The 14,134-nt window shown below is 42.8% G+C and overlaps 1 protein-coding gene across 2 annotated transcripts in view; it reads left to right on the top strand.

Moving 5' to 3' along the window:
* Positions 1-14,134, top strand: part of bcar1 (BCAR1 scaffold protein, Cas family member) — a 66,433-nt gene that overhangs the window by 17,731 nt on the left and 34,568 nt on the right. Inside the window, exon 1 of one of the 2 annotated variants that reach the window (XM_008311547.3) lies at positions 10,501-11,486. The exons of the other annotated variant lie outside the window; for it this stretch is intronic. Within the exon in view, the coding sequence (XP_008309769.1) occupies positions 11,475-11,486 (12 nt within the window). The 5' untranslated portion in view covers positions 10,501-11,474. Of the gene's footprint in view, positions 1-10,500; positions 11,487-14,134 lie in introns of those variants that run through there. 2 annotated transcript variants of the gene reach the window in all.

The raw sequence follows: 14,134 nt of genomic DNA on the forward strand, positions 1-14,134 counted from the left end.
ACATCAGCTCACGGCTCGGTGCTTTACTGCCTGAGCTCCTGTAAGAACTCAGATGATGAATGTTCTCCACAGAGCTGCCGTGCGTGAAGACACAGCGGCTTAAAGCTGGAACGCAGAAATAAATGAGAAACAGTGGAGCGGTTTCAGTAGCTTCTGCATCTGCTACCGACTGTTTACTTACAGTATCAAAACGCTTGGATCTGATTGAAACGAGGCCTGCTGTGAAGAAGTCGGTGTGCAGTGATCACAACACACAGGAAATGGAGCATTCCTTTGGCCAGACAGAGAAGGAAATGGGACACCAGCCAGACTGTGTGTGTGTGTGTGTTGGAGTTTGCATGCAGAGTGATGGGAAGAGAAGCTACTGCGTGCGGCGTTTTGTGCTAGTGCATCTCTCAAACACATTCCTGACCTCAGTGGAGGAGAGTAGCAGTGAAACTGGGTCAGGATTATTCCAGCTCACATTACAGTCACAGTTTCCCTCTAGCTGTTATGTAGAGGCTGCCTTCCTCCGACTGCTGTTGCTTTAAAATAGGTACTTTGCCCCATTTACAGCGTCGTCCCGGAACAGCGGTGGAGGAAAGATGGTGGTTAGTCATTCCAGCCGTGCGTCTCATGACCCTCTGGCCAGATGTCTTGACATTTAGTGCAGATGTTTTTTGCCCCGCAGAGGGTGAATGTTAATGATTTTTATGGCCCTGGCCTTTCATAGTTCCACTGTGAATACAGACCGTTTCAGTACGTGCTGTGATTGGTTGGTGTCGGGATTTCCTAACATGGAACGGAGATAATTTTTAGAAATGATCATAAAAAACCTCATCATCATGAACTTTGTATGACCCTGTAAATACCAGAATACAGGATATTCCCAGTTTACGATGCCCTCGACCTGTGATGGTTCATGACCATCTACCATAACTTTATGAACAAAGTCTTGTTCCATCATTACAACCTATGATAACTCCCATGGGAACTTGTTGCCGATTTACTTTCTTTAGTTTTTTTCCCCCCTTCCCTTGGCTCCCAGGTGTGAGACAGACTCTTCTGATGTTTTTATGTCCTAGATCAGGACGTTACCAGTGAGTTAGCGTAGGTGAGTGACCTACCTGTAGGTACTATGGAGGAACCCCTGTAGTGAATGTACAGTCCTCCTCCACAGGCCGGTTCCTTGGCCTTGAAAACATTAAGCTTCAATAGGGGTCATTTTGACATTTAGCATCATTATAATTAGCTACGGTTGTCTTAACGGGGACTCCTCATCTCCTCACTTTGAACTGACTAGTTGCCCTTTCATGAAGAGGCAGTAACCACCCAGAACGTCCCGGTGACAGTAACATGGAGATCACAGCTAAATGGAGAAAAAAAAAGACCAGTTATTCCAGAATGTAATGAAGCAGAAATGAGTGTGTACTACAGTACAGAAGGTCTTAAATGTTCAGTGTAGTTTAATTTAATGGCTTCATGTTTATGGCGTGGTTGAATGAATTAGTGACTAACTGCACTGTAGAGCTCGTGCATCAGAAGAGTCATGTAGCTCAGGCTCAATCCATAACTGTATCTGACGACCGCTCATTGTGCCCTCCTGCTGCCAAACGACAAACCTTTTTGAAAAAAAAATAAAAAAAAATCTTTAACAGCGAAATGACCTACAGTAGCGTTGGAGACCGTGTGGATTAAACCCTTCATCCTCTACATTGCACACAGGAACCCAGTTCTGAGCCAATCCGGCGTCACAACCTGTTCCTTTACTTAACATTATAATTAGTCTTATGAAATGACAGATTGCTGCCTGTGGAGGAACTTCAATGAGAAAATCCTGACGTAATCCAGTGAAATCTCCAGTAATCTACATATTTTAAAAGATTACAGAGCATCTATTATTAGTTGCTGACTGGGCTACTGTGGGGGGCAAAGGTCGTACATGCTGATTTGAATGAACCGGCCCCTGAGGCCATGTATGAAATGAGAGGTTTTGAGCTGATCTGCTCTGTTGTGTTGTCAGAAATTCCTGCTCTCGCCGCTGCATTCTGCACACGGCGGCCTGTTGTCCTGTGTGGCCTGTATTAGGAGTGAATGCTAATTAACCTACTCTACTTCTGACGGCCTATAAAAGGGCAAGTGTCCTCCGGAGAATATTTAGTGATGGATTTGTTCTCATGCTTTGGCTCCACTCTGACGATGTCCATGGATGTGTGTATTTACCGCTGTTATTTTACTGAGGATATAGGTTTTATTACAGGTATGTCCAAAGGTTGGCACGGGGCCCAGCTGTGGGACATTGGCATGTTTTTTTTTGGGGGGGGTTTGTTTTTTCTGGCCCATCAAGTTACAATGATACTCAGGAAATCAGGGATGTCCAGTCACTGTGTTCAAAGGTCATTGGATGATTTTCAGATTGATTTTATTTGATTATGATTTATTTTAGCTTTTCAAATTTTTACAATTTCTATTGTGTATAAGTATAAGACGCGTCCGCAGACAAGGAGGCGCAGCCAACACCTCATCGATAAATACAACAATTATTAAACATTTTTAGGCAACACATATATGTATATACATGTGTATATATGTACATATGTATATGTATTCCATTGGTATACCATTACTTTTCTGCTTTTATGTCCATGATATTTATTAGAAAATACTTTAAATTCTAAGATTAGACAACAGCCAATGTCAGTCAAATCTGGTGACCTGTACGTATAAACATTGAGGTGATGTGGTTTAATATGTGGCTCAGAAAAACGTCTGTCGGATTTAAAAAAAAAAAAAAAAGTAAGTTCATTGTGATTAATCTGTCTATTGCAATTGCATGAATCTCAGCGAGTGAAAGAATTCCATATTCCGTGTGTTTAGTTGTTGACATAAATGTGTAAATATGCTGATTTGGTTATTGCTAAACCTTATTCTATGCTAATGCAGGTCGTGGCGTGTCAGTCGACAGGCAGAGCTGTTTGAATAACTGCAGTGAGCGCGTTACGTCCTAATGCTATCATGTCATGATTGCTGTTTTAGCTGAGCCAGCATTTTAGGATATAGAACCCTGACAAGTGTGTGTGTGTGTGTGTGTGTGTTTGTTTTTATTCGCTCCTCCGTGGTTACATTTACGAACCATCTGGGTGTTTATCGCAGCTTTGCGTACGCTGGTGTGAGCATACTGGCCAGCCTTGGTTTTCTATAAAGACTTTAGTGTGTGTGGTTGTGTTTATATTTTGGGTTTAGATTCAGTGTTGCTTCTGGCTGCGTTTCCTTGAATGTCCTGTTCTTATTAGTGTTAAGATCTGTGAAATCCTTTCCTTTTGGGCGGAAACAGCTGCTTAATGTGCATAGCCTTGGAGGCCTCAGGCATCAGAAACCAAAACTCTGACGACCAAGGAGCATGTGCTGCAGTGTTTCCAAAGCAAATCAGTGTCACTAAAATTTCCACTGAAATCTCCCCCGTGAGACAAAACGCAAAAGTCAAACATCAGTCAAGCTAATCTGAGATTACATTAAAAAAACCTACTCTGTGCTCAGATTAGTTTGAGGAGATTCTGGGAGAGAGACCAGGGTCAGATACGGCCCACTGGGCTATCTAACCCGGCCCGCCAAGGTTTGGTAAAGACTGATTTCAATCCTTCTGTTTCATGAATTACAACAAATCAACTGTAGTTTTTGTTGATGCCACACAGTGGCAGCAGACATCAAATCTGCCCAATTATGAAAGTTTAGGTTTGCAAAAAACGTCTGCCCACCTCTGGGTTAGTCGATAGGTTTGTGCACCTCTGGTTTCCTCCTACAGCAGATGAAGGATTAGTTTGATTTGACACTCATTTTGATCATAGATATGAGTGTGAACTGTTTGCCTTTCTGTGTGACTCTACCCCTGACCCTGAGAAGGATTAGGGGGTAGAAAATAAATCATGACCAGAGACAGTTAAGCAACTTGAATCTGATACAGTGTACAGCGAAAAAATCACCTAATTTACATATTTATGTAAAGTGAACCAAATGTCCTGGAGCAGAACAGATGAGAAGTCTTTTGTGACGACAGAACATATTTACAACATTTCAATGCATATTTGAAGTTCTTTTTACAACATTTCAATGCATATTTGAAGAAAAACATAATTTATTGGTTGTGTATTGTCTTTGATCACTTCTGTGATCTGTCCTTATCCTCTAGGTGTTCTGTAGGCTTTTTGATTGCCTGCAGGGGGCATCGCAGGCAGAGGTAGGTCTTGCAGCATGGAGTGGAGTAGTAACGTTTGTGGTTTGTGACTAACAGGATTTTATTGTTATGATATTTGACACAGTGTGACCCTGTTTTATTACAGACATTTGGTATTTATTGAACCTGTAATGGAGCAATATGTGACTCACTGTACTGAGTTAACAGTAATTAAAAGGCCTGTGCCGTGTTTCAGGTCTATTTCCATGATAACGACAATCGTAAAATTGTGTTAATGTTGCATGTGGGTGACATGAACAGTAAAACTGCTCAGATGGTTCGTCCGTGTTTGGAAAACAGTGATGACACAGGCGTCTGTTTGACACACAAACACACACGGAGGTTTTATGTCACCAAACCATGGGAGCGTTTTTATAGTGACATCATGGTGGTCCTGTCCCTGCCTCACCGCGGCTGGGACTCCAGGCCCCAAAGACCCTGATCAGGATTAAGGAGTGGTAGATAAAGAACATAAGTAAAAGGTTGAGACTGTTTTGGAGCCATCTACAGATCATTCACTCACAGAACATGTCATTAAATTAAAATTAGTCAGTGTTGATAATTCTTGCAGTTACCTTACACTATAACAGCGCTTCTCAAACAGTGGGGGGGGGCCAATGGAACATGGCACCCTGGACATTAGTGTACCACACCTGTAATGCTTGAATGACAACAAGCCTCCAGTCACTAGGTGGCAGCACCTCATACAGTGGTTTGTACAGATAGAAATATATATTATCAGGTTTTCAATAGTATTTCAATTTGCAGAGGTGTGGGTCGGGAGGAGGGGAAACATTTCTGTCCCCAAGGAAGAGGGGGGGGATGACAGATAATAATTACTGCACTAAAGGATGGAGAGGAAACATAATTTATACAGATGAATGTATTAATTTTAACATTATGCAAAGTCATTTTTTGGGGACACTGTTTTTTCAGTTGCATATTTCACTGCAAAAGTAAAATATCTGCAAACAGAGGAGTCAGATCCAGTCATTTAATATTTTCTCTTTTTCTCTATACATTTTTTCCATATTTTACCCACTCCATATTTTAACATTTACACATGATTCCCTCAAATAATGAAAAAACATTTACACATGATTCCCTCAAATAAGTAATTAGACAAGTGGGTCTCAACATATTTTCCCCAAGATCCAGGTTTTTGCGAAGCTGCCCCATACCGTATGTTTTCATGTCAAATAAAGGTGACTTTGACCTGACAGACAAAATATGGTCAGCCTAGAGTTGTGCAGTAGAAATGGTTCTGTTTTTTCTTTGAAAATATTGGCCGCTGCAGGAGAGGCAGCAGCAGCAGCGATCCTCAGCACGGAGCAAATGGTGAGGAAAAGCAGGAAGGTGAACGGGTCTGTGCTCCACAAAAGCCCCGGGCTGTGTGTGACGTTTCCTACAGTAGCTGTCGGTTCACGTCTTTGTCAAAGAGCAGATCGTCTGATGGAGGTGGAAAAGCGTAGCCTTTGGCTGCACTCATTTTCTGCTTTGTCATTTTGTTGTTTTTGGAGCTTTTAGACGAGATGCCGGTGCCACTTCTAACATCTGTTTCTGTCTTCATTATTATTTCTATGAATATGTTGTTTTCTTTTCATTTTTAATCCAAATGATTACGTTATAAAGCGTCCAGCTCCTCTTCCACTGCACGGCTGGTGTGTACCATGGAGCTGCATCACATTAGCAGCATCCTTTCAGGGCCGGACTAATAACTCTGTAAACCATCGTTGTGAGTACAGTGTCAAGTGAGTGTGTATCCCTCTACAATCGGTATTCAGTGTCTTTTGTCTCTTTATGCTGCTCTGACGGAATGGCATTCATGCCTCAGTTTTATGATAATGGTCCGAGCAGCTCTGAATGGCTGTCACTGTGCAGTGAATAGGATTCATTCACAGTGTGCCGCTGTCCCATATTGCAGCTGCAGATTATAGCTGATAAAAAAGACTGTTGACCTCATGAGCCATGCCACAGCAGAGGCCCTGTGTGGAGAAAAAAAAAAGAAAAAAAAAGATAGGATTTCACTTCTGGTGAAGATTACACTTCAGTTTATTCAACTCTAATTCTGTTCTGAGGTCTGTTCCCTTAATGGCTATTAGGGGAATACTTTAAAAAGGAAACCACTTCAGTATTCAGAGTTTGGTGAAGATTACACTTCACCTTCCTGCCCTGTAGAGGGTGCTACAGTGGCATTCCATTGCCAGACTCGTTGTTTTTGGTGTTTCGGTGTTTCTGACAATAAAGAAAGTCTAAGTCTACAATTAGCAAGGATTTGGTGAAAATTGTTACGATACGTTTGAATAGTAGTATTTCCATCTATGTAGTATTTGATTTTTTTATAAACAGAAATATTCGACATATTTCCTTCAAGTTGACTTCATCTTATTTAAATTTAAGTGACCCAAGTATTTTATTTATTTCATCAAATTAAACCAAACTGAAATTACTACAGTTTAGTCAAGAGTAAGACCTGAAGTGAGGTTAGTACTTAAAAAAAATTATATTGGAATTTAAATGCACTGGTCTGAAACATTGAGACGTATATTTCACCATTTTAAGAATGAACTGATTTAGCGTTGATGCAAATGAAGAGAGAAGAACGCCACAGCGGGGCGGGGACCACTGCAGTCACAGCACTGATGAAATTCTACTTCAGTCTTTGAAGATTTCTGGCAAAGACAGACGCAACGCGTCCTCGTCACACACCCAAATTAATCTACATAATTCCTTGTTCTGGACGGCTCCCTGTGACGTCATCGTCCTCACGGAGGAGCCGTCTCGCTGTCCTGACGTAAACATGTGGTGCATGTGACCTGTACACTGTCAGGAAGAACACAAATGGTCCACTGGACCAAACTCAGAGCTTCAGGCTCCAAGGTGGCAATTTGTGAAATAATCCGTTTCCTATTTTCTGTTGATCCCTCATCAGTGCGCGGCCCCTGAAGTCTTTCATAGAACAGCTCAGATCATGGTTTTAAAGAGATATTAAAATGAACCGCTGATCATAAAGTGTGGCAGACCTTGCAGTCACAGCAAAATGGACACACACACACACACACACACCCAAACGTGAACCAACAATACAAATCTAATATTAAAAATCACTGGGTTGACACACACAATCGCAGGAAATGAGTTTCATATCTGGAGACGACCCGATCCTATTATGTTCCTGAGCCTTTGTGTGCGTGTGTGCGTGTGTGTGCGTGTCTGTGTTGTGCAGCACAATGGAGCTTTTGTGCCATCATTACTACGTGTGGCAAATAATAAACCGCTGGCACAGTGGTTGACCTGGTGTATCAGTACCAAATGTCACATTCATCGCAGTTTGGTGAAAACTTTGTTTCTTTCTCTCTTACAGAGGAGCTTTGTTTTGTTCACTTGTTTTGTTTTTGGTGGTACTGAAGTGAGGCATTGGCCCAGAGCCGCTCTGTGTAATAAATCTGAAAACAACAATGATTCATAAATACAGTGGAACCTCGAGATACGAGCATCATCTGTTCCTGGACCGAGCTCGTAACGCGAATCATTTTTTGCCATAAGAAATAACGGGAAAAAAAATGAATCCCTTCCGCCAGCTTATTAGTGCTAATAACAATGGAAAAAACATGTTTTAAATTGCTATATAGACATACAAACACACAAAAAAAATTACGTAACGTACCTTACACTTACACTACGTAACTTAAATTATCTTAGAATTAACTTAACGTACATATTTTTCTACTTTTCCTTTTTGTTTTTTTCCCGACACAATACGGAAGACTTGCAAGAGATGCGTACGGAAGTCGATGAACACGTGAATTGAACGAGTGAGGCGGTGTGGGCTGCTCTGAGTGCTCGGCCGCCTAGTGTCAGGGTCTGTAAATGCGTTCGTATTTCTAGTTCGTATGTCGAGACGCTGGTATCTGGATGTCGGAGTCTGTAAATGCGTTCGTATATTTAGTCTGTACTCGTATCTCGAAGCAAAAACTCGCTCGAAGGCTCGCTCGTGATATTCGTATGTCGAGACGCTGGTATCTGGAGGTTTGAGGAAAATACATTCACAGAGGGGGTTTTCAACAGGGGGCGCCGCAGCCGTGTGTGACGTGTGACGAACACTCACTCCATCCACACCCACTCTGCAGCCCCATCAATTAGTGTGCATCAGAGCTGGACCTGAGCAGAGAGCTGACAGAGGTTAATGAAGTTATTAACCATGTGAATGGAGGGAAGACTGAAGTGACTAAAACAGGGAACACACACACACACACACACACACACACTCACACACACGCTGCTGGTGTTCGAGATGAGGTTTTAATCTACAGTGGAGTGAACTGCTGGGTGATGAAGAGGAACAGGAATTAATATGTTCTCGTCAGAGAGAAGTCACTTATACGTGAAACCAGACAAAGTCCACTTTTGGAGGACACGCAGGACACACGCCCTTGAATAAAGAAAGGAGGTTAAAGCTTTAGAAACAAATACGATCTGTGTGTAGTCGTGTAATTCAAAATCATGATACAGATCAGGACAAATGAGCTGTTTAGTTTTACATCTCATTAAAGCGTTCAAGCCTCTGTGGAGATGACTGTGCTGCTGTCACTGTCGCCTGATGTTTAATTGGAAAAGATTAGTCAATGCTAAAGTATTCGCCACAAGTATAAAGTACGCCCTAAAGCTTAAAAACGAACATTTATCAGAGAGAGAAAACCAGAAACGCTGGGATCACAATAAATGATTGAAAAATGTTTTCATTGAAAACAAACAAGAAACAAATTTGACAAATATTTTATTTCCTGCAGTAGTGGCCGCCCAGAGACGTGTAAATAATCTGTGTTTAAATTTGGGGTAGAACAAAGGATGGGATCAAGGATTGTATGCAGTTTAAATGACATAACCACACGGTGGATAGTGGGTATTAATCCTGCCTTACTGCAAGAACATCAGCAGTTTGATTCCTGGTAGTTTATTCCCACAGTCCAAAACATGAAGGGCTGTGTTAACTGGACCTCGACCTCTGACCCTACCTTAGGTGTCAGGGCAGGTACAAGAACGAGATGTTCTCGGTCCGAGTTCCGATTCACCGTCGACATTTTCTGACTGACCCACATCTCCACATCTTCAACGACTGCTTTCTGCTCCTGTCATTTGTAGGTCATCGTGATAGAGTCAGCTGTCAGCGTCACGCTCACAGACGGCGGTGCCCTAGCCGTGTGTCTGTCTCTGTGTGTGTGTGTGTGTGTGTGTGTGTGTGTGGGTGTGTGGAATGCTCTGACAGAAAGTTGGCACCAGTGCTGCTGAACATCAGACACAATGTGACATTTGTTCAGAGACGGTTCACCAAAGGATACAGGACCACGATGGGTTCTTCTAGAGTCATTTCTGACTTTACGGAAAAAAATTGTTGGAACCAAATCAGTTAATGGGAAAAACGTGTGTGTGTTTATAGAGCGGACGGCGTGTTCGATGACATGTAGGGTTCTCTTCTCGGAGATATTTCACACAACTGGACTCTCAGACCTGTGGGTGTGGTGTTTATCCAGACGTGTTCAACGATCGGTTTGACTGTTGTCATCGTGACATTTCATCTGTTCAGGTTTTGTTGGATGTGACGGCGCTGTCAGAGACGTTCGTTTGCAGAAGTGTTTGGATCGGGGGTGTCCAAATTAGAGGTTCAGATTTGATGAAGTCCACATGCTAACGGCTCGCTAATGTTCTGCCTGGAATTTCTTTTTTTTTAACCTTTAACATTAAATGCAAATTAAATACTTTATGGGAATTCAGTCAAAATCAATGAACTTTTCTCACAGCGTTGGTCACTGATTGGCTGAGAAGGGCCTGCAATGCAGCAATTAAGACACTGGACGTTTACAAAAAGTCAGTGACGGTCCTGCTACTGCTGAGCTAAAGTTTAAGAATCTGTTCAAACTGTGCAGGAAAACCAACAAAAACATGGAGCCATTTTTGACCATCAGATAGAAGATTGTAAATGTAAAGGGAGGTGGAGATGATCGGAGCAACAGCAGAGGAGGAATAATAATAATAATAATAAGTTGAACTTCATTGATTCCACAACAGGCTGCCCCCTTGCAGGTGTCAAGTATATGATACCTCTGGGAATCGAACCCAGGACTAGCATGCGACAGGCATGCTAACCACTACTCTATGGAACCACTGTCTATATAGGGATAGGGTGAGATGGAGGCTGATGATCCTCAGTGGAGAGCCCTGAGGGGAGCAGCTGAAAAGAAGAAGAAAAAAAATTAAAATAAAAGATACTGCTCTGTCCCATCAGTCAGTCAGATCTCAGACAATTCTAGTAAAAAAAGTCTAATATACCATGTAGTAACTGCTTGTAAATTGATTTAGTAAAATAATAATAATAAAGAGAACCGTAGCCGTCAGCGAGCTAACTGTGTGAAATTGAATATGTTTAAAAACATGACACATGGTCCAGTGACCTCCCACAGGGGTTTGAATTTCTCTTGTTATGTGCAGTAGTTTTCACTCACGGTGTAACTGAGAAAGAGCTGACGGGATCTAAACCCTAACCCCCCGGCCCCCACTGCTCCACCGTCTTCAGCTTCGAGGTGAGTTATGGGCTCTTTATGGCCTGTGTCACAATGGAACGGCAATCTGTTTAGAGACAATGAGATGAGGTAATGATGCCTTGTGCTCATGTGCAGTACGCTGCGCTGCCTGCGAGTGTCTCGGCGGCAATGACCGCCTCTCACAGCCAGGGGGACACAGAGAGACAGAGACGGTCGGTGGAAAGGGCAGCGCTCATTTGCATGAGAAGAGCTCTTCAGGCCAATGGCCAGACTGAAGAGGGGGACGATCTGATCCAAGAGGAAGTGACGTGTCGGGTTTCACTCTCCTCCACCTTTTTCTCTGGCAAGACACACAGAGAGAGAGAGAGAGAGAGAGAGAGAGAGAGCGAGGGAGAGGAAGACTAAGTGAGAAAGAAGGGGCGAGTAGGGTAGAAGTAAATGGGCCAAGCAGCAGTCTCATTCTTCCTCTGTGAGATCACGGAGCAGCAGCAGAATGTGTCAGGATCAGCTTGACTCCAGAAAGAAAGAGTGAGTCGTACTCCAAGACAGAAAGGACGAGGACAGGAGGACGAGGGACAGAAGGCAGGAAGGGTGGAAGAGGAGACTTTTAGGACTTTTGGGATCTACTCTGTCCATAAAGGATCTAGTGGAGAAGCGTTCCCCACGGGGGCTGAGCTACAGCCCTGCCCCGGAGTTGGCAGAAGTGCCGCTGCAGCACGAGCAAAATGAACTATCTGGTGAGTTTGTGTTTGTAGGAAAAACCTCTGCCCTTGAGGCATTGGAGCTTTTTTTTGTTTGTTTTGTTTTGTTTTGTTTTTTAAAGTATGTGTCTCAGCTGGTATTTTCATAGGTTTGAATCCCTCGGCGTTTGAGTGCGAGTCTAGACCCCATCTGTGCTCGTACTCAGACTTTGGAGCTTGAAGGAAAGGGAAAAAGTGAAGGGGGGGAGGAGAGGGAAACCAGTGAAGATTTTCTCCGTGGATTCCTACCTTTTGTTGGATCTCAGCAGGGACTGAGTGTGTGTGAGTGAGTGTGAGTGTGTGTGAGTGTGTGTGTGTGTGTTTTAGGAGGAAGGGGAGGAATGAGATGGAGGGGAGGGGGGGCTCGAGGGTTTAAAGTCAGTTCACTCTGGTTGTGGAGACTCGGCTGCCCTGTAATGGAATGTGCAGAGAAAAAAGAGGACAGAGAAGCTAAAAATACCCCCCCCCCCCACACACACACACACACTCCACCTCCTGCTCTTCTCAGATTCTTAAATAAAAGTGCAAAAGTTTTAGAGACTACAAAAGATGAGGATATAAAAAAAAAGACATTTCCAAACGGTTCAAAGTCAGGACGTGTCCCTGACGCTGATGAGACGTGAATTCATGTCCGTCACTTGATGCCTGTAATCCTCTTGAGGACTTAGTGAAAATACTGTTCAACTTTCAGCTGTGAATGCACCGCAGCAGTGCAGAACAAAAACTCGGCACTGAGCACGTTGTTGCCCCCCCTTCCCCCCTCCCATTCTCTACCTATGACTGTTTTCCTTTTTCTCTGCTTGTCCTCTGCCAGTGTTTAAATTCAATATTCAATTGTCTACGGAGCGAGGATTAAAAAGGTTTACAGCGGAGATAGTAAGAAGAGAAGAAAGAGAAATAAAAGAGAGAGAGACAGAGAGAGGGAGAGAGAGAGAGAGAGAGAGGCAGAGGCAGCCCCATGGTCTGTCTTTCTGCTGACTCAGAGGAAAGTGGAGAGAAATGAAGGTTTTATGGCCAGAGGACAGAGAGAGAAGGAAAGGCTACAACAGAGACGAGAAAAAAACAAACAAAAAGAGGCAGGAAGAGATGAAATGTACGAGCTCTAAGAATGATGATGATTTAGGGAAATGGGGAGAGACAGCGTTGGACTGGACACGAGAAAGAGAAAAAAAAAAGAAAAGCAAATGGTTTGTGAGCAGAGAGCAAATGGAAGAAGGAGGAGAAAGATGTAAAAAAGACAAAGAAACAGGCACTTTCTATTGTTGAAAGGCTCCTGCGTCAGTGTTGGCTCACTGTCATACCACAGTGTGTGTGTGTGAGTGTGTGTGTGTGTGTGTGTGTGATTGAGGTAACCATACAGTCAGGAATGTGGCAGACAGTGAAATACTGTGGAGCGGATCACTGTGTGTGAAACTAGTAATTACACGGCTGTAATTAGTGTGTAATTAATATAACATCACATTCCACTGTGTGGCTGTGACTGAAGTTTCACACTCGCTGTAACACAACACTGTGTTAGCGTTAGCCCACGCTTCTGTTTACCATACAGATCCAAATGTAAACTTTTCATCTTCACGGGGAAATCCGAAATCACAGATCAGAGAGAACGATTCCACAGCAGCCGTGAGCTTTAAAAAAAAAAAAAAAATTCTTATTAACTGAACACAAAGGCTTTTTTTAAACCAGTATGCTAGCGATAATGTACCGTATTTTGCGGACTATAAATCGCTCAAGAGAATAAGTTGCAACAGCCAAAAAATGCATAATGAAGAAGAAAAATCCCATATATAAAGAGCGCCCTCTAGCGGCTATCGGTGTGAAAATAACAAACATGAAATTATACATTTTAATATATAAGTCGCACCTGAGTATGAGGCAGAAACCAGACCAAAGGATGAAAAAAAAGTACGACTTATAGTCACAGCCTGTACGATCACAGAAAGGAACAGAAACAAAAAACAAAAACTTTACTGCACATCGTGACCTGTGTCTGAAAGTGAAGGCAGGTAGTTGTGTTATGATGTTATGATCTGTCAGATTCAGTCTTCAGGCCAAAGGATACCGTTCATAAAAACATGGAATTTTGTCTTGGAATTCGTTTTGGTGTGGAGGAAATTTGAGTGAGGGGAAAGTCACTCTCTCTTTCTCTCTCTCTCTCTCTCTCTCTGTGTGTGTGTGTGTGTTGGAGGTGAGGGGGAGTTAATGGGCCAGATCTGAAACAGTGTTGGCCTGAAATAGTTGAAGAGGATTCCCTCTGTGTGTGTGTGTGTGTGTGTGTGTGTGTGTGTGAGTGAGTATCGGGTTCACATATTCATCCAAACCACCAGGTTTCCCTGACTCTAACTTGACCCAGGCTAATTAAAACAGACTGCAGATCTGGGCTGTGAGCGTTAGCGGGAGGAGTCGGTGTCGGAGAACTTTGAGGTGATTATTCACATTTGTTTCTTTCTTTTCGAGGTTTTTGTTCTTGATGGTTTTTCCAGATTTGGACTTTCAATGATTTTGCGTAACTCAATCCTGTGATGTATGAAAACAGTCCTATTGAGTTCCCAGTGGCAGAAACTGAATCCCATCTTGTTCTTCAGAATCGGATTGATACAGGAAGTGTGGGGAAAACAAGTGTTTGTAAATATATAGACCAACTA

The sequence above is a fragment of the Cynoglossus semilaevis genome, chromosome 6 (genome assembly GCF_000523025.1).
Source record: "Cynoglossus semilaevis isolate Cse_v1.0 chromosome 6, Cse_v1.0, whole genome shotgun sequence".
NCBI lineage: Eukaryota > Metazoa > Chordata > Actinopteri > Pleuronectiformes > Cynoglossidae > Cynoglossus > Cynoglossus semilaevis.